The sequence below is a fragment of the Ictalurus furcatus genome, chromosome 22 (assembly GCF_023375685.1).
Source record: "Ictalurus furcatus strain D&B chromosome 22, Billie_1.0, whole genome shotgun sequence".
NCBI lineage: Eukaryota > Metazoa > Chordata > Actinopteri > Siluriformes > Ictaluridae > Ictalurus > Ictalurus furcatus.
In genome coordinates, this window is record NC_071276.1 from 19,503,050 (window position 1) to 19,522,838 (window position 19,789).

Below are 19,789 nucleotides of genomic sequence, written 5' to 3' on the forward strand. Positions count from 1 at the left end.
TACCCCCAGCAGAATGAGGCAGGCTGGAGTGACCAGAACACAAGTAGCTTGGGGAACAGTGTAGACATGGAGAATGCTAGAACTCTGGTGGCCTTCTCAGCTAGTGCAGGTTCCCTACCCCCTTGCAGTGTTCCTCAATCTTCTCATAACCCTAATACGCAGCTGTATGAGAAATTCAACCAAGAAATGGCTAGCCGAGGGAATGGGGATAAGCAAAAAACATGGAGTGGTGATGATCAGCACTGCACTTCAGAGGATCTTAACACCCTCCAGATGGCTTTAAATCAAGCCCGTCATGGTCACAAGCCACCAAACTGTGACTGTGAAGGACCTGACTGTCCTGATTACCTTGAGTGGCTGGAGAAGAAGATTAAAATGGCAGGCAATGCCCAGGAAAAGGGTCTTTGCAAGTTATCAGGTGCTTCTCAGACAGAGCAACAACACTATCAGTCTCAGCCACAACCTCAATCCAATGGTGCAAACAACTCTTGTGGATCAGAACCACAGTCACAGAACCCTGTTAACCAGCCTCCAGTCCCAAGACCTTATGGCCCCCTACCACCTATTCCCTGTTCTCCTAGTGTGCTGTCCATCGCTAAAGAGAGAAATGTCAGCCTACAGACAGCTATTGCCATTGAGGCACTGACCCAACTATCCGGCACTGGTGGGCCTGTGGGCGATTCAACATTTGGAAACTCCAACCACCATGCTTCACCTCAGCCCCCCTCTCAAACTCAAGATGGTCTGCGATTGATTTCTTCATCACCTGGGTCCCTTTCGTCATCATCATCTGCTTCCAGTATATCCCAAAATAACGCCTCTGGTCATTTCCCTCAGCAGAACTCTGCTTCGTGGGAGCAACACAGGCCTGAGTCACAGGGTCCTGCTCATCACTCCTCCCAATACAGGTCATCCAACTCCCCCTTTTCAACCTCACACCCATCCACCCCTAGTCCATCGCCCCACCAGTGGCAGCAGAACACTGGAGCAAGCTGTGAGAAAAGCTCTCCTAGGAATCCATGGATGTTGAATTCTGAAACTCAGGCTTGTTTTCCACACCCATCCCATGGCAGCAGTGACCCAATGTCTGAACTGAAACAGCTTCTGGGAGACAGCAGTGGAAAGTACATTAGTACTACCTTCAAGTTTCCTGCCCCACCTCAAAATTTGAAGGACAACCACCCGGTGATGCCTCATGTCAAACAGGAGGTCAACAATGGGGACTACCCAGGTGAGATGGGTGCAGCAATGGGCCAGTATAGGATGATAAATAGTCAGCAGCAGTTTCAAGGCCAGCAGATTTCTCAGTCTATTAGGTACTCAACTCAGGCAGCACTGCAACAGCACCTTCATCATAAACGTAACCTCTTTTCTGGTCCTCAACCTTTTGATCTGCGAGCATCGATGACGTGCCAGACTCTCCGCAAATGGTGGCCACAGTCTACACCAGAGAGTGCTCAAAACATCAAACAGGAACCCAGGGAACCCAAGAAGAAAAAGAACACACAGAGTTCTCCTCTCCTCAAACAGCCTGTGGGTGGACTGCTTGGTTCATTGGGCCCACCTCTTCCTAAACCTAAACAGATCGTTATTAAAAAGCCCAAGCAAAAGGCTTCTCAGCCTACCTTTCTCCCACAGAGTCAGATCACAATCCAGAAATCAGGCGTGTCAGTGAGTATACCATCCCCATCCCAACTTACCCCATTTCTACCTGTCATGGAGGCTGCACTTCCTCCCTGTCTACCCCCATATAACTCCTCTCAGGTGGTAGCAAGCCAAGCAACTCCAGCCCAATCTCAGGAATCAAGTTTGAACAGCAGTACTATCCCCATCTCTGGAATCACCCCCCTAGCTTCTAGCCCTCTTGATGTCCCTGTGCCCCCTGCCGAGGATGGACTGACTAGCTCAGACCCCACCACTGTAGCTGAGGGTGCCCTTGCCACCACTTCCCCGAGTCAGACAACCACATCTCAGTCCACTCCACCTCTATGTGGTCTCAATTCCCTGGATCCAAAATTCGAGGAGCTGATTCGTCAGTTTGAGGAAGAATTCGGGGACACATCTGCCCCTGTCACAGATGCTCCAGATCAGGGCCTTGCTCCTTGTGTTGTAACTGAGTCACACCCAAATTCTAACTCAGGACAAGCCAGACCCCAGTCGCCATCCATAGAAAAATTCAACAACCTTCCTGTCCCAACAACCGAGCCTGAACCCAGCCCGAAGCGGGCTGAGGGAGAGAATGAGAAGTCATCCATGTCCTACAACCAGCTTTCTACCATCAAACAAGAAGTTGAAGAGTGTGAAATAGATGCTAAGCCCTCAGATCAGCTATTGGCTCTGGCAACGGAGGCTTATTTGCAGCAGCAACGTCACAAAATCCTTGTAAACCCCTTCACCACGACCTGCTCTCCTCCAAACAAACGCATGAAGATTGAATCATCAGGTGGTGTAACTGTGCTTTCCACCACTGGAAATTTCTCCACTGCAGGGGAGAATCTAGAAACGCCCACAAAAGAGAGTTTTCCCTCATCCCCTTCACTAAAAGGTTTTCTGGAGTCTCCACTACGCTACTTAGATACCCCAACTAAGAGCCTTCTGGACACACCTGTAAAGACTGCTCAAGCAGAGTTCCCCGCCTGTGAATGTGTGGGTGAGTATCCTAGATCCTGGGTTTCTAGGTTTAACTCCTCATCATGGTTCTGTCCTATTTTGCAGTGCAACTGAAACAGTTAATTACCGTTCTTCAGGCCCTGATTATCAGCTAAAGTGTATTTGAAACTAAAATACTAGAAAAGAGTTCATTGATTAAAAAGCATCTTTATCACAAAATACATTACCATGATTACTATCAAGTCCTAGAAGTATGAAATCATTCAGACTTTACACTTGCTGCTTTAAAGGTCTTTCAAGGTCCTGCATCAGTTGTGCATTGGCACGTTTGTCTATGTAGTGCTGTTCCATGTCTGAGAATGCATGCTTCTTTGGGGGGGGATGGGGCAATAGCCAGCAGGAATAATAGCCCTTACAGAAGGGGTCCATTGTGTCATATTAGACCAGGGGTGGCCAGACACTCCTGAGCTCTACAAGTAATTCTGTCTCTAATTCTGTCAAAGCAGCCTTACTGGGTACATGGCTCTGGGTTACTGATTGGAAGGTCGGGGGTTCAAGCCCCAGCACCGCCAAGCTGCCACTGTTGGGTTCTTGAGCAAAAGACCTTAACCCTCTCTGCTCCAGGGGTGCTGTATCATAACTCACCCTGTGCTTTGACCCCGACGTCCTAACAAGCCAGGATATGCGGAAAAACAGAATTTCACTGTGCTGTAACGTATATGTGACCAATAAAGGCGTCTTCTCTACTCATGGGAGCTGTGGACATGAAGATAAATAAACTGTGATCGTGCATCATCTGATGCTCTGTGCACAGTGATTAGACATTACACCAGTGAAAGGATATAGCTTATGTACATTTACCTCATCCTCTCTTCTGTGTAGGTTCTAAGAAAGGTCGTATGGTTGCTTTATGTATTATATATTTCCTGACAGTATGTATCCTGTCAGGAAATGAGAATGTGCGAGACTGACTGTAGCTGAATGCTTGTTGGCTTATTACTGTCACCAGGAACTAAGGTCACCCAGCAACCAAGCTCCCTAGTAAAACCACTACACACACACCACTCCACTGCCAAGAGCACAGGGGGGAAAAAAGAGTGTAATCAGATACTATATGCCCATACACACATGCTAATGGATCATATTCTGAGCTATTAAACCCTATCTATCTATCTATCTATCCATCCATCCAACCATCCCAAAGGTTTATCCTGCCTCACACGTTTCTCTTTCGTTTCTCTGTCACTTCCTCCAGCTGGCCCCACCTCTATTACTACTAACACCCAAATTAGAATGTGACCTTAAATCCCCTCTGCTCCAGACAATGTCCACTGTCATACGCGCGCACACACACACACACATACACATACACACAATGACTCACTCCTTGAGTGCTCCCTGCCAAACACAACATTAAAGCTTCATTGACATTAGGGTGTGTCTAGTATGCTCTTCACTCTCATCTGCTATAATACAGTTGGCTGAATATAGAGTGTATAAAGTGTATACATGAGTAAATGAAGGCCAAAACAAACAAATAAACAAATAAATAAATAATCCTGATGAAGGTAGTTTGTTTTGACTGGTCCTTCTCGCTCACTCTCTCTTCAACTCATCTCTGTTTCCCCAGAGCACATTATAGAGAAAGATGAAGGCCCATACTACAATCATTTGGGATCGGGGCCAACTGTGGCTTCAGTAAGAGAGCTCATGGAGAACAGGTGAGAAACTCTAGTCTAGCCCCAGTAACACTGATATGCCCTTCCTGGTGTCCCTTTTGTCTCTCCATCAGTGGGTGAACATGATATCAGTGATTCAGCTGGCATTAATGTTTATGTATTATGAATAAAGTGTCATATACATGAAATGGATACTGAGAAAGGATATTAAGAGCTCTACTCTTGTGCTATTATTAAGATTAGTCTAGATTTACTTTTTTGTTTCATAAAGAAAAAAAAAAAGTCGTATAAATATTTAGCACCTGATCTACAGGGTGTCCAAAAAGTCTCCAGACATAGGGGATGCTTGCCAGGACCATGTTGGTTGGTGGACGTCCACTTCTTCTCAGTTGGTCCGGAACACTTCCCGTCTTTTTGAAATTGTTAATACGTTTCGCAACAGTGTGGCGTGTGATGCGCTCGCCACATTTCCTGTTGAAGTCCATCGCAACAGCTTCCCGATCCGGCTGTGAAAACGAGTTCTTCTTTTGTCAAATTCTTAAAATATACCAAATATAAACTAAATATGAAACTAAATTTCGGAAGACATTTCATGATAATTTCCCCAATGTACGAAGACTTTCGGGACACCCTGTAAACTATAACCTCTGTATTTAATTACTGTACGACACGCTTGGGTTCACTTTAATTTCAATTCCAGCATTTGACATTTTGCTAATCGATTTTTTTTTTCTTTTTTACCAACTGATTTATTGCGTGATCTAAATTTGTATTTGTGCCTGTAATTGGTCTGAAATTGATGGATGTGATCCAACAGAACTCTTTAATTGCATCTTATGAGATGAGATCCGGTCAGTTTCAGATATTTCCTAGTTCTATATCCTACTAACTTTTTCAGTCCTTAGACACTGGCTTTTTGTGAGGCAACACCTACTGCCAACCCAGAAACCTCATTAATAATGAAAGCTGTATAGAGAAGTGCATTATAGCTGAACAGAAACTCAGAAGTCATGCGCAAGTGAAGACGAAGACCTGACTTCAAGCTCAGCTGTTCAATCTATTGGAATCTACCGAACTTTAAACAAGGGGGAAACGGTTCCTGTATGTGTATCATTTGCTTTAGTAGTTCCCCTTGTGCCTGTTTTTTTTTTTTTTTCTTCTTCTTTTTTTTTTTCACTGAGCATTATAAGAGAGCTGTAGCTAGAAGATCCTGGCACGAGACTCTTGCACAGCTGTGGATAAAAATCTCTCCTCTCCATTTCTATTTGCTCTGCTTCATTTCTTGTCCTCGCTTCCTCATCCCGCTCTCTGTTGCCCTCCCCTCCTCCCTTCTGCAGCTTCTCTGTGATCCCATCCCTAGGGAATCCCTGACCCATAATGCAATGGGAGTAAAGGAGAAATAATCACCATCAAGAGATCCAGACGAGAGAGAGAGAGAGAGAGAGAGAGAGAGAGAGAGAGTAGGAGGAATGATGGTATTTATTTAGTAAAACAGAAGTGAGAGTGAGTGTTCACTTTGTGGGTGTATTAATCTTAGTACAGAGCTGATTCACGCTACACCACAAAAGGCCAAAGGGGTAAGTGGAAAAGGAGTTGGGCATGGGGGGTTGCATCTGTTTTTGAGACTGATGTAAGAACTCAAAATTTTGGACCCTAAGCTGATCCTGACGTGACCTCTGACCCAGCTAGGGCCACCCCATGGAGCTTGATCCTTCTTCGCTGAAGTGTGTGATTGTTGATGAATGCATGGTGTGTGAGTGTGTGTGTGTGTGTGTGAGTGCTAAACCTTATTGATGCTGTCATTATGCTCCGACTTACAAAAAGACCATGTTGGGGGGTGGGGGTGCTCTGCAAGGACTCCATATATATATATATATAAATATAATGCATACATAGGTGCATACACGTGTAACACACTCATGTCTGTATACGCTCTTGTCAGATCACATATAGTCATGTGCACACATATATATGGAAAATCCCCAGCTATGCAATGCAGTTCTGGTGTTTTGAATGCTAAAGCGAATATTAGCAGAGAATTTGTGTAAAGTGCTTGCGGGATCAGAGAGCTCAGAAAAGCACGTTTGTGTTTTTCTGTGTAATTCCACGTGTAGCTTTAGTCCAGAAGATAGTCAGAAAGTCGAGAGTTAAGGCCTTTGCATTCAATGCGGAAAAAAAAATGTTAAAGAGCCCCATTTGGAGGGAAATTGCTGAACAATCCAAATGCTGAATCTTTTGTCACCATTAGTATGATTTGCTTAATTGTCTAAAATTCCCGATCGACATCCCGTTCTAGAAGCTACCTACGAAACAGCCCCGGTGCGGTCCGAATGAAAGTAAACCCGTTTCTCTGTCTTTGCCTCTGCAGGTTTGGAGAGAAGGGCGAAGCTATCCGTATAGAGAAGGTAGTATTCACAGGAAAAGAAGGCAAGAGCTCCCAGGGATGTCCTATCGCGAAATGGGTGAGTCTGCTCAGTGGTTAAGACGTTGGACTACTGATTGGAAGGTTGTGAGTTCAAATCCCAGCACTGCCAAGCTGCCACTGCTGGACCCTTGGGCAAGGCCCTTAACCCTCTCAACTGCTCAGTTGTAGAAATGAGATAAATGTAAGTCGCTCTGGATAAGGGTGTCTGCCAAAATGTCACAAATGTAAACTGATATAACTGTAAACGGCTGCTCTTTAAGGATCACTGACCGTTCATCAGTCAGAGGTAGCAACCTGTTGTATTTGGCCAAAGGTTATAAAGCAGCAGTCTTAGTACGTGCACACAGGCGACTCTCTTTACTCTCGCTAATGGGTTTATGGTTCAGTGATATTCGTCAGAAGCAACAGTTCACCCAGGGATAATCCTCTGCTACGTATAAGTGATGTATACAGTATCTCACAAAAGTGAGTACACCCCTCACATTTTTGTAAATATTTGATTCATATCTTTTAATGTGACAACACTGAAGAAATGACACTTTGCTACAATGTAAAGTAGTGAGTGTACAGCTTGTGTAACAGAGTAAATTTGCTGTCCCCTCAAAATAACTCAACACACAGCCATTAATGTCTAAACCGCTGGCAACAAAAGTGAGTACACCCCTAAGTGAAAATGTCCAAATTGGGCCCAATTAGCCATTTTCCCTCCCCGGTGTCATGTGACTTGTTAGTGTTACAAGGTGTCAGGTGTGAATGGGGAGCAGGTGTGTTAAATTTGGTGTCATCGCTCTCACACTCCCTCATACTGGTCACTGGAAGTTCAACATGGCACCTCATGGCAAAGAACTCTCTGAGGATCTGAAAAAAAAGAATTGTTGCTCTACATAAAGATGGCCTAGGCTGTAAGAAGATTGCCAAGACCCTGACACTGAGCTGCAGCACAGTGGCCACTACCATACAGCGGTTTAACAGGACAGGTTCCACTCAGAACAGGCCTCGCCATGGTCCACCAAAGAAGTTGAGTGCACGTGCTCAGCGTCATATCCACAGGTTGTCTTTGGGAAATAGACGTATGAGTGCTGCCAGCATTGCTGCAGAGGTTGAAGGGGTGGGGGGTCAGCCTGTCAGTGCTCAGACCATATGCCGCACACTCCATCAAATTGGTCTGCATGGCTGTCGTCCCAGAAGGAAGCCTCTTCTAAAGATGATGCACAAGAAAGCCCGCAAACAGTTTGCTGAAGATGAGCAGACTAAGGACATGGATTACTGGAACCATGTCCTGTGGTCTGATGAGACCAAGATATACTTATTTGGTTCAGATGGTGTCAAGCGTGTGTGGCGGCAACCAGGTGAGGAGTACAAAGACAAGTGTGTCTTGCCTACAGTCAAGCATGGTGGTGAGAGTGTCATGGTCTGGGGCTGCATGAGTGCTGCCGGCACTGGGGAGCTACAGTTCATTGAGGGAACCATGAATGCCAACATGTACTGTGACATACTGAAGCAGAGCATGATCAGTATGCAGTATTCCAGCATGATAACGACCCCAAACACACCTCCAAGACGACCACTGCCTTGCTAAAGAAGCTGAGGGTGAAGGTGATGTCAAGCCAAGTATGTCTCCAGGCCTAAACCCTATTGAGCATCTGTGGGGCATCCTCAAACGGAAGGTGGAGGAGCATAAAGTCTCTAACATCCACCAGCTCCGTGATGTCATCATGGAGGAGTGGAAGAGGACTCCAGTGGCAACCTGTGAAGCTCTGGTGAACTCCATGCCCAACAGGGTTAAGGCAGTGCTGGAAAATAATGGTGGCCACACAAAATATTGACACTTTGGGCCCAATTTGGACATTTTCACTTAGGGGTGTACTCACTTTTGTTGCCAGCGGTTTAGACATTAATGGCTGTGTGTTGAGTTATTTTGAGGGGACAGCAAATTTACACTGTTACACAAGCTGTACACTCACTACTTTACATTGTAGCAAAGTGTCATTTCTTCAGTGTTGTCACATTAAAAGATATTAATCAAATGTTTACAAAAATGTGAGGGGTGTACTCACTTTTGTGAGATACTGTATATACTAAAACAATATACGATCAACTATTTTTACATATTTCATTAAAACTTCGGTAACACTTAACGGGTTTAAGTAGAATAATAAAAAGATAAAAATGCTGCAACAGCTGTGGAAAGGTATGTCCTTTTTCATCCTTTGCTACTGTCTGTTTCCATATTTTATCATTTGCATTAAATTGTTTGCATAGGTGAATTGTAGGTGGAGGCCTGTGTAATAGTACCTCTCAGGTGCATACAAGATACTGCCGAAAGTATGCGGACACCTGACCAGTCACACTCATATGTGCTGGTTGAGCATCTCATTATAGATTTATCCCCCCCTACATTGCTGTCATAATAACCTCCACTCTTCTGGGAAGGCTTTCCAGTAGATTTTGGTTGGAACATGTCCATTATTGAGGCCAGGCATGTCGGACGAGACTGCCTGGCCTGCGGTCAGCGTTCCAGTTCATCCCAAAGGTGTTCACTGGGGTTGAGGTCGGGGGTCTGTGCAGGGGAAGGCCCACATACGAGTGTGACGGTCAGGTATACGTAGTTTTGGCCATATAGTGTATGTTTATACAGGTAAATTATGCTGAGGGGCACGGTAGTTGAAAGCAGCAGAAATCGATCCAAACACTTCCAAAACTCAGTTTCATTCTGTTCACGCTGTTCAATTCTCTGCAATAAAAACGCCTCTGAATGGCTAAACGAACACAGTATACACGAGCTGTTAGCAAAATTTCTTGATTTATATTAATGTGCTTGTATAATAATGCGTCATTGGATCTATAGTAACAACCGTCACAGGGACTTGTATGGTGGATTTACAAAGTGTGTAAATGATGTTCTGGTTAGGTTTACTTTAGATGTTTATTTAGCATTGCAGAAAGACCATCCAGTGTCAGAGCGGGTTGTTCGCTAATCATAAGGTTGGCGGTTTGATTCCCGGCCCACACGCCGAAGTGTCCTTGGGCAAGACACTGAACCCCAAGTTGCTCCCAATGGCATGCTGCCAGTGGAGTGTGTGTGTGAATGAAAAACAGTGTAAAGCACTTTGTAGAACTGCTAAGCTTAAAAAGCGCTATATACGTGCAGCCCGTTTACCATTTTACCTGGCGGTTTCTTGGTAACATGACAGCCTAAAAGTGCTTCATTCCTTACTTACAGTAAACTACAGTCTTCATATCGAAGAATATGCTGATATAATGTGCTAGGATTTAAACTGGCCTTAGCAGTCATAATGGACAATTTTAATCAGGATGAGTGCTTGTGCACGTTGGTTTTTATTTCTTTTACCTTCTAACAGGGTGATACAGAATGTAGCACCTCGATTTTATTTATTTGTATAGCGCTTTTAATAATGGACGCTGCAGCTTTATAGAAATATATAAATTCCAGCTATACATACATTTTAAATTTACCCCCCTAAATTTTCGCACCTACATTGTGAAAAGATTTCCCAAGCATCCATCGTTCTGTGATTTATGCAGGTGTTTTAAAAACTGTTATGGATTTTGAACAACATTGCTGTAATGACTCGAGTCTTCTTATAACTCGGTCTCTTTGTTCGCTCCCTGTCTGCCCCCTGCAGGTGATTCGACGTAGCAGCGAGAAAGAGAAGTTGTTGTGCCTGGTGCGCCAACGGGCCGGGCACCATTGTGTCCACGCCGTTATCATCGTTGTCATCCTGTCATGGGAGGGCATCCCAAAGTCTCTCGGTGATAAACTTTATCGAGAGGTCACCGAGACGCTCACCAAATACGGCAATCCCACCAGCCGGCGTTGTGGCCTCAATGATGAGTGAGTGAGGGGGAAAAAAATGTCGTGCCTCTTTCACCTGCACGTTTCTACACCGCTTCTAGGATGAAATTTCCTCGATTTAGAGATATAATCGCAATTCCTTGTACTCGCTGACAAAATGCACTTTAAACATCTGTTATGTATATTTATGTATGATCTCTAGAGGATACGTCGAACTAAGAGTTACAGTGTGCACTGTTCTATCATTTATAAAGAATTTTGTATTATTTTGGCTTTCACTTGTTTTGAATAATAGTTCTGTTGTAATACCAATTTCAGCCCGTTGGTTGCTAAACTCTGCTGGCCCTCCACCACATTCCCTTTGGTCCAGTCACTGTGCACTGAAACGCGTCTTTGTTCTCCGCAGTCGTACTTGTGCGTGCCAGGGAAAAGACCCCGAGACCTGTGGTGCTTCCTTCTCTTTCGGGTGTTCTTGGAGCATGTACTTTAACGGGTGTAAATATGCCCGCAGCAAGACCCCCCGCAAATTCAGACTGCAAGGAGAACACCCCAAAGAGGTTAGTGACTGTATCTGATTTAGAAACTTTTCCTTTACTTTGTGTATGGTTTTAAACGAAGCTTATTACTATGATCGTATACTGTTAACATAATGGACTGAAGTGAGCTGCAACTAGTTGCGTAGCATATATTTCAATGCAAACTGATTGTAAACAGCCACCATGACACAGCCAGTCAGAGGTGTTTGTCGTATTATACATAATACATAACTATATTATGTATAATACATCTGGAAACTAATACGCTATGGCATTCTGACTCCACAGGAGGAACTTCTCAGGGATAACTTCCAGGAATTGGCCACTAAAGTGGCTCCTGTATATAAGAAGCTGGCCCCTCAGGCATACCAAAACCAGGTACGAGCTGCCACAGTTTTCTCTCAGAAATAATAATTGTCCCAGGATAAGGGCGCCCCTTCCCGTTTTTTTTTCTTTCTCTAACTTAACCAAGAATATGTTCTTGGCCTGTTCCATTGTCCTGAGCACACGAAGGCTATGCATGCAAACATGTACATGCAAATACCATAAATGTAATATACATGTTTTCTAGCAATTGTGTATTCCATTGTTTTCTGCAGTGTGTAAGTGAGAAAGTAGCACCTGACTGTCGGCTGGGGCTCAAAGAAGGACGTCCCTTTTCTGGCATCACTGCATGCTTGGACTTCTGTGCCCATGCCCACAAAGACCAACATAACCTCCATAATGGCTGCACTGTGGTATGCGGTGTGTGTGTGTGTGTGTGGGTGTGTGGGTGTGTATATGTGTTTGTCAGGACTTTGGCTGTGTATTATAAGAGTTGACATGTAATGTTTGTGAGCCTCAGTTTCCCAATCATACATAAGAGCTGATGTACTTTGGTGTTTTTGGTAGCAAATCAAATACATATTTAAAAAAAATGTAAAAAGTCTGTGATTCAGACCCAGATTTATGTTTGGTAAACGTATTAAAAATGTTCGGAGAGACCACGGTAAAAGAGTCAGCATAATCAATACCTTTAAAGTCAATTCTATAGTAAGATTTCTTGGGAAAATCCTGCCAAGCTCAAGGTGTGAAGTACTGACAAAGCGAGGAGGTCCTAATTTCTAATAACCTAATTTCTTGCTTTCAGGTTTGCACTCTTACAAAAGAGGACAATCGGGCATTGGGTGTAATCCCAGATGACGAACAACTTCACGTGCTTCCGCTTTATAAAATATCTTTGACGGACGAGTTTGGCAGTGAAGAGAACCAGCGCCTGAAGATGCAGAACGGAGCGATCCAGGTGCTCAGAAATTTCCGACGGGAGGTCCGGAAGCTTCCCGAGCCAGCCAAATCCTGCCGGCAGCGGCGGCTAGAGGCCAAGAAAGCTGCCTCTGAGAAAAAGAACAAGAAACAGCAGCTGTCGGAAACACCCGAAAAGACGATCGAGAAAGACGGTTCTCTGCAAGGCAATAAAGGTGAGGCTCTGTCTCATGCAGATAAATAGTAATTGGCAGGATGTTCCACACATCCTATAATGCGTAGTTATCTATTTTCCAGTGTAAAATGGTAAACAAACATTGTACTTTATATGCAAAGAGGCGATGTACTCAATATTGTGCGCCCAATCGTGAAATTTAGGTTCCTGTGCCTGTTTTAACAAACATATGTCTCATAATTTGTCTCCTTTCAGGAATTCCAAAACAAGAGGTGAAGCCCACCATCAAAAAAGAATTGGTTGACCACTTTCAGGCTATCAATGGAGCCTTGGATGGCTACCCACCCCGTGGGAATGCCAAAATGTGTCCTGATCCCTACAGTATGAATGGTGCATACTCTTCCTATCCTGGTCCCTATGCAAGAGTTAGTCTGCCTTCCAACAGCCAATCTTCTACACATAGCCCCATCAATGGCTTCCAACCAAAACTCCAAGGGATGCCCTACAATTACTACAACTATGCTCCGAAAGGTCTTTTGCCCCCTGAGGTCTTGGGTTATATGGGCCATAATGGGATCTGTCCCAAGACTGCTGGAGACGAACAGAAACCCAGTATCCAGAGTCTTCAGGCCAGGCTGGTTTCAAACCATGCTGATCACCACCGCCAACAAGGAGTCAACATGGCCAACCACAGCTACCTACACCAGTCTGAGCTTTCTGAGTCTCCAGCACCACCTAAACGTGCTCCATCTGCACCTCCGGATCAGATGCACCGTATCACACCAATCGTCAAGCAGGAGCCCATGGAAGTACCTCTATATGACGGCAGAACTGATGGGCAAGTCAGAAGTTGCCCCGTCACTCCCAGCGTCACCCCACAACCCGACACCTGGCCGGGGCATACACCCAATGGCAGCTTAGCATCTACGGGCTGGGATAGAACTCTCAGACCAGGTCCAACTCATTCACCGTATACTCCAGAAAAACAGAGGCTCCACCAGCAGCACCATAGCCAAATTCAGCATTCTAAATATGCCCAACAGCAGCAGCAGTGGCGCTCCTACCCTGGTACTCCAGTAGCCTCCCGTGATTCATCTCCAGCTCCTTCCCCTCACCCAGCTACCCCGCAACACTGGGGCAGCCCTGCCCCCAGTCCACAGCCCAAGGCTTGGGGTCAACCAGGGTCCTTGGGTTATAGGCATGGGGGACTTAGACAGGGAACCCCTGTTGGGGCTTTCCCAGACAAGATGTTGGCTGAGGCAGCAGAGATCCGAGGCTCCACTCCCCTGGGCCTCCAGGAGAAGGCATGGAAATCTGGAGGTGCCTCTGCAGCAGGAAGCAATCCATCCCCTGCGCCAGAAGGCCGTCTGTTTCCAGATGCACTGCAAAACGTGAACGGAGCAGCATGCTGGGATAGTGAGGTGGAAAGTGAACGAGAGCCCGAAGAGGAGGAGGTGTGGTCGGACAGCGAGCACAACTTTCTGGATCCCAACATTGGAGGAGTAGCAGTGGCTCCTGCGCACGGCTCCATTCTCATTGAATGTGCCAGACGGGAGCTACATGCCACAACGCCCTTGAAAAAACCAGACCGCAGTCACCCGACACGCATCTCCCTGGTGTTCTACCAGCATAAGAATTTGAATCAGCCCTGCCATGGACTGGGACTGTGGGAAGCCAAGATGAAACTGCTGGCTGAGAGGGCAAGGCAGAGGCAGCAGGAGGCAGCTCTTCTGGGCCTTTCACAGGAAGACATGAAAGCTTATGCCAAGAAACGCAAGTGGGCCGACGGATTAGTGAGTTCCACCTCTGAGTCAACCAAGGACAAACGGGAAGCGATGACACGGCTGGCCCCTACGCAGCACACCACCACGATGGTCACAGTGTCGCCCTACGCCTTCACTCGGGTCACAGGGCCCTACAGTTGCTTCATGTGACCTCACAGGGGCAGGAATTGGAAGTACAGGATGGAAGAAAGAAAAAAATCTCACACTCTATGGTCCTGTATCTCTCCCTACTCTGTATCCCATCCCATCGCAGACCAACCAGACAGGTGGTGGATAAAAAGACATTTTTTTAATTATTATTATTATTATTATAATTTTTTTTTACCTCATGTTTTGGTGGCAGTTTGGGAGTCCCCCAAATGAATGCCCATGGTGCTCTTGTTCTCTCCAAAATGGAAGGGATTCCATAGTTTACCCTCCCTAAGTGAATTTAATGATTCTAATATTATTTCTATTATCAATATTATGATTGCTATCGTTACTGTTGATGTTATTACAGGTATTGTTATTATATTATAAAGATGACTATTTTTTATTTTAATTCTATTGTTTTTCCTCAGTGTCATTATAATGTGTTTATGATGTTTTAAGATTTTTTTTCCCCTCCTCCTCTCTTCGTGAGGAACAATCTTGTCTTCGTCATTCTCGCTTGTTCGATATGAATGTGTGAACAAGTTGAATGAATCTTGCTTCTTCAAACCCCCCCCCCCCGCCCCCCGCCCCCTTTGTACCCGTCAACCTCTTCATAAAACAGCACCTTGATAAAACCATCACTGCAAGCTAAACGTCTGAGACCTACACAAGACACTCTGTGACTGCAGAATGGGCCTAGCCCACTTACAAACATTGTCCTTCTCCAGAGTGTGCAAGCGAAACAAGCCGTGAAAGAACCCCTGGCACCGATGCTGGCCTTTCTACTTAGTTCCATGCTTAAACGCTGAGCTTTTTCCTGGTCCGATGGTGCTTTTTTTCCTGCCTTGGTTGCCCTCATCGTCACGGTGGCCGGCAACGGACCAAGGTGCTCTTTAACAGCAGAGAAGGTCAGCTGACCTGATTAGATGTCATTGCCTGAGGCATCCTCATCATCAACCACACGGTGCTGACTCATTTCTTCATGGTGCAGTATCTAATCCCTATCCATGAGACAGCAGTAAGTCGATGCTCTCTCCGAGGTGCTATTGAGGTTTAGTCCACCCTAATGATGCCCTAAAGACGACCTAGAGTGGGACCTGTGCTCTGCAGCACAAATTTAGCTATTTTAACCTGCTGGAGTCGTAGAACTCTCCTCCGAATGTGAGATTGTTAGCTTGACAGGCTAAAAGCTTCAGTGAAAGAGAGACCATTCAAGTGGATTGGTGCTACTCGCTGGTCTTTCCATGCCTCTTTGTCTGCTTTTGCCCCGACAGCTGATCTCCCCATAACACCAAGAATTTAGGTGCTTCTGTTCATGTGTAAATTTTGGGGAGAGCTGAAGGGCTGCAGTTGGTTTACAAAAGGCAGTAGGCTTCTTGGTGCTTACAGATCACAGACAGCCTGGTGCTTTTGACGCTGTCCTCTAGCTCTTTACCTCATGTTGAGACGTTGTACCCAGTCACAACATGCTACTAATACACGGGCTCTAGAGACCGTAGGTCTTCAGCCTACCTACATCCGCATACTTACCTACTTTTTTTTTTTTTTTTTTTTAATGATTATTATTTATTACATTATAATGACTATGTCGATTATTGTTATTGTGCTTGCTGTAATTGTTTTTTTGTTTGTTTTTGTTTCATTTTAAACGATTTGTAAATAGAAGAATAAGATTTTATAAAAGCACTTTTAATCTTGATTTTAAGGAGGAAAAAAAAATGACGATAATGGAATATTGACAACTTGAATCCTAATTTTTTTTTTTTTTAACGGAATTTTATTGGGAGAGATAGAAATGTAAATAATTAAATATTTAGGTAAGATTTATTTAACTGGTGAGGAATAAAATCATGAACGATTCTTTTTTCGGGTTTTTTAGCCGTCAGCATGTTAAGCCCTCGATACTAGAAGAAAGCTGGTCCTGGTCAGTACTCTTTCTCTGACACTTACGGGCCCTGCTGTGTATCCTCTGTACTTAGTATACTGCTGTTCTTTAAATATTTTTTTTTTTTTTTTTTTTTAAGAAGTACTGTACTTAGACCGATACCTCTGAACAAGCACCTATAGCAGCTTCCTGTTTCAACACGTGGCCCAGACAGACTTGAGAACGAAACCTACAGTGATGCAGTTGGGAGGTTTTCACACGGTATATCATCACGTGACATGATATCGCTAGAATCCCGTACAACATTTGGTCAGACATGTGGTTTGAGCTTAAAAAAATTCAACAACAACAAAAAAAAAAAAATCAAATGAATTTCATATTTAAAAGCCCTCGTTCAAATGAAAGGCTGTGCATGTTTCTTGCACTGTAAACGGATTTTCAACAGGACATGTGATTTTACACCATAGCAAGTTTCATACGTGTAATTTCTTCTTAAGGTGCGAAACTCTTTAGATGGTTGTGTTTCAGGTTTGTGTTTTCTTGAAGCCACTTGATTTCATATTTGACAGACGTTCGATTTTTAACCATGGTGCTACCTGTAGAGGTCACTGTAGAAATGCAGAGCATAGCAAAAAAGCTATGTTGTTTTCAAAAAAAAAAATATTTATATGAGCCATTGTTTCGGGTTTAAATGTATAGGAAACGTCGATGGTGCTGACTGCGTTTTCAGATTTTCCTCAGTCATATTGAATGATGCTTACGATGATCATGATTTCAAAAGCACTCGGATGTTTTGGCAGTTCTCTCTCTCTCTCTCTCTCTCTCTCTCTCTCTCTCTCTCTCTTTCCTCCCCCCTTAAACCTAATTCCAAAATGGTACTTGAAGCAGATACTTAGAATCAATGATATTATACAGGTAGAAAATTTAACCTTGTACGCTATGGAGATGAATAGACTGTTAACCTTTTTTTTTTCTTTTTTTTTTTTTTTTCTCCCCATTCTCTTGATTATACCCAGGCATTCCTTCCTTCCTTCCTTCCCATCTCGCACAAACACACTCAAGATCAAATGCTTTTTGTCCCCATCTTCTCAGCACTCAGCATCAAAATCATGATCATGCCCAGTTTTACTTATTAAATAATGACAACAACAACAAAAAAAACAAAAAACAAATAACTGGCAGCTACATTCCTATTAGTTAAAAGATTGTTATTGGTTCTATTGTTTCCATGTCAAGTATGCAGTATGTTTTAAGAAAAAGAAAAAAAAAAGGAAAAAAAAAAAGTTTTTCTTTTGTTTGGTCTCTCCTTGTAGCTGTTTGGTGTATTATGTGAATACATAGTGTATGTGGTTAAAAACCCACAATACTGTTTTATGTTCTTTAAAAGTTAAAAAAAAAAAAATGAAATAAATAAAAGTAACTTTGCCTTCTTGTATTGCTTCATAATCCCATCTTGCTTGCGAATTTGTAACGACGATAAAAGACACAACGCTAATTATGACTCTAGCTAGCTGTCGCGAATACCTACCGGTTCCACCTCCGACGGCCGCCGAAGCACCTGGTGTATGTTCCGTCCCGAATGACCTTATAATTACTCACTGCGTATTGTATTTTATCTATTAAACTCCAGCTTATAGTAGGAAGGATTTTTTTTCTTTTTTTTTTTTTACACCAAGAACTTCAACAAAATTAAGAGTACACTGACAGTTTTTTGTAGAATTTCAGCCGCATCATAACTCGTAACGTAGGTGAGATCGATCATAATACAGCGCAAAGCGACACCGTCACCGTCGTCCGATCGGTAATACAATCCGACATAAACATCCGATGCAGAGAAGCGAATGCGAACTCGATCTGTGTTTGGACGATGATAAATTACAGCGTTACGTTTAACGTATTTCCTGGTGTACTCTGCCAATCATCTCAATTTGATCCATGGCATGTATCCCCCCAGGGAGCGAGTTCATTTCACTGTCTTATCTTATAAATACCTTTATACTTACTGCAAATGTGGACTTCCAAATGTCATGACGACGACAGCGAATGGACCGTCATTTTTGACAAGCGATAGCATGTGAGAGTTTACACGTGAAACCGGACGAAACACTGCCACCTACAAGTCTAGTCCTCCTTATGATTAATATATATTGTATGCCAGAGATACCCTTAAAATATACTACAGATATGACGGAAGGTACTATTGTGCAAACTATTCCAGACGTTTGCTGTGACCTTGACCCCATTTGGATCAATTCCAAGATCTAATCAGTTCATCAGCAGGTCATATATATATATATATATATATATATATATATATAAAATATATATATCGTACAATCACCATTCAACCATTTGTTCTTGAGATACATGTTAACGAGAACCTCAGATACTCGTGGATAGTAGGATACTCGTGCAAGAAACCTTAACCCTCAACTGTTCAGCTGTATCCTGTCGCAACTGCAGGTCAGTTTGGACAGTCAGTTGGCTGATTTTTCCTCACCATTTTCAAGGAGAAAAAAAAAAAGGCTATTCTTTTCTTCTGTAAAGAATTTCGAACTGCCTAACCAGTTCAAAAACTAGCCACATATGTAGGGATTAGTTCTTGTACCACTATCAGCATGAACAAAAAAAGAGCTGATGCCCCCAAGTGGTCATGTGTAATAACTTCTGCCAGTCTAAAAAAAAAAAGGCAAAAAAACCCCCCCAAAAACCTAAATATTTCATACAAGAACATTCGTATGTAATAACCTGGGGTGGACAATACTTCAGTAATAGTACTTTTTTACTATACTTAAGTAAGTAAAGCATAAATACAACAAAATAATACTGAAGTATTACTGAAATCGAATACGTATCGATCATAATTTCAAGAAAAGAAAAGGAAAAAAACCCTTGTATTTAGACTAAAAATCTCAAAGGCCTCTTCTCTTATCCAGCCAATGACTGTATGGTGTGAACTGAATAGGGTCAGTTTAACATCTAATTATTTCAAGCATCCAGTTAAGTTCATAAACGTAGAAAATATATATATATATATATATATATATATATATATATATATATATATATATATATATATATATATATATATATATATATCAAGAACTGTGCCAGTTCCTCATCAGCTATGACCTCCTCGTGCTACACAGTGCAGTTCGTGCTATACCTGTCTACACTGCTAAAGCGCAGGAACTCGGGTTGAAATCTAGTTCTGCTAGTTGGCTAACATCGACTAGCTACAATTTAAATCTCAACGCCAGGTTGGACTAGCTTCAGTTCCACTAGCTACCATAAGTGGCTAGGTACAGTAGCATGTCAGATTATAGCTAACGCTAAACTTGCCAACTTACTGAGAAAATCATCTCTCACTGTTTTAGATTCACAATAAAAAGTTACTTTAAACATTAAAGCACGACTATCGTATGTCGATCAGTTAAAAACATTTACTTTTTAAATAGAACAAGTGTCAGACGTTTGTCCTTCCCTGGTAATGACTATGCACGA

The 19,789-nt window shown here is 43.4% G+C and overlaps 1 protein-coding gene across 1 annotated transcript in view; it reads left to right on the plus strand.

Moving 5' to 3' along the window:
- Positions 1 to 14,487, plus strand: part of tet3 (tet methylcytosine dioxygenase 3) — a 32,842-nt gene extending 18,355 nt beyond the window's left edge. The window contains 9 exon segments of the mRNA XM_053653875.1: positions 2 to 2,650; positions 4,241 to 4,331; positions 6,658 to 6,751; positions 10,362 to 10,570; positions 10,938 to 11,088; positions 11,356 to 11,445; positions 11,667 to 11,804; positions 12,197 to 12,524; positions 12,740 to 14,487. Coding sequence (XP_053509850.1) covers positions 2 to 2,650; positions 4,241 to 4,331; positions 6,658 to 6,751; positions 10,362 to 10,570; positions 10,938 to 11,088; positions 11,356 to 11,445; positions 11,667 to 11,804; positions 12,197 to 12,524; positions 12,740 to 14,418 — 5,429 coding nt within the window. The 3' untranslated portion in view covers positions 14,419 to 14,487.
- Positions 14,488 to 19,789: the final 5,302 nt, after the last annotated feature.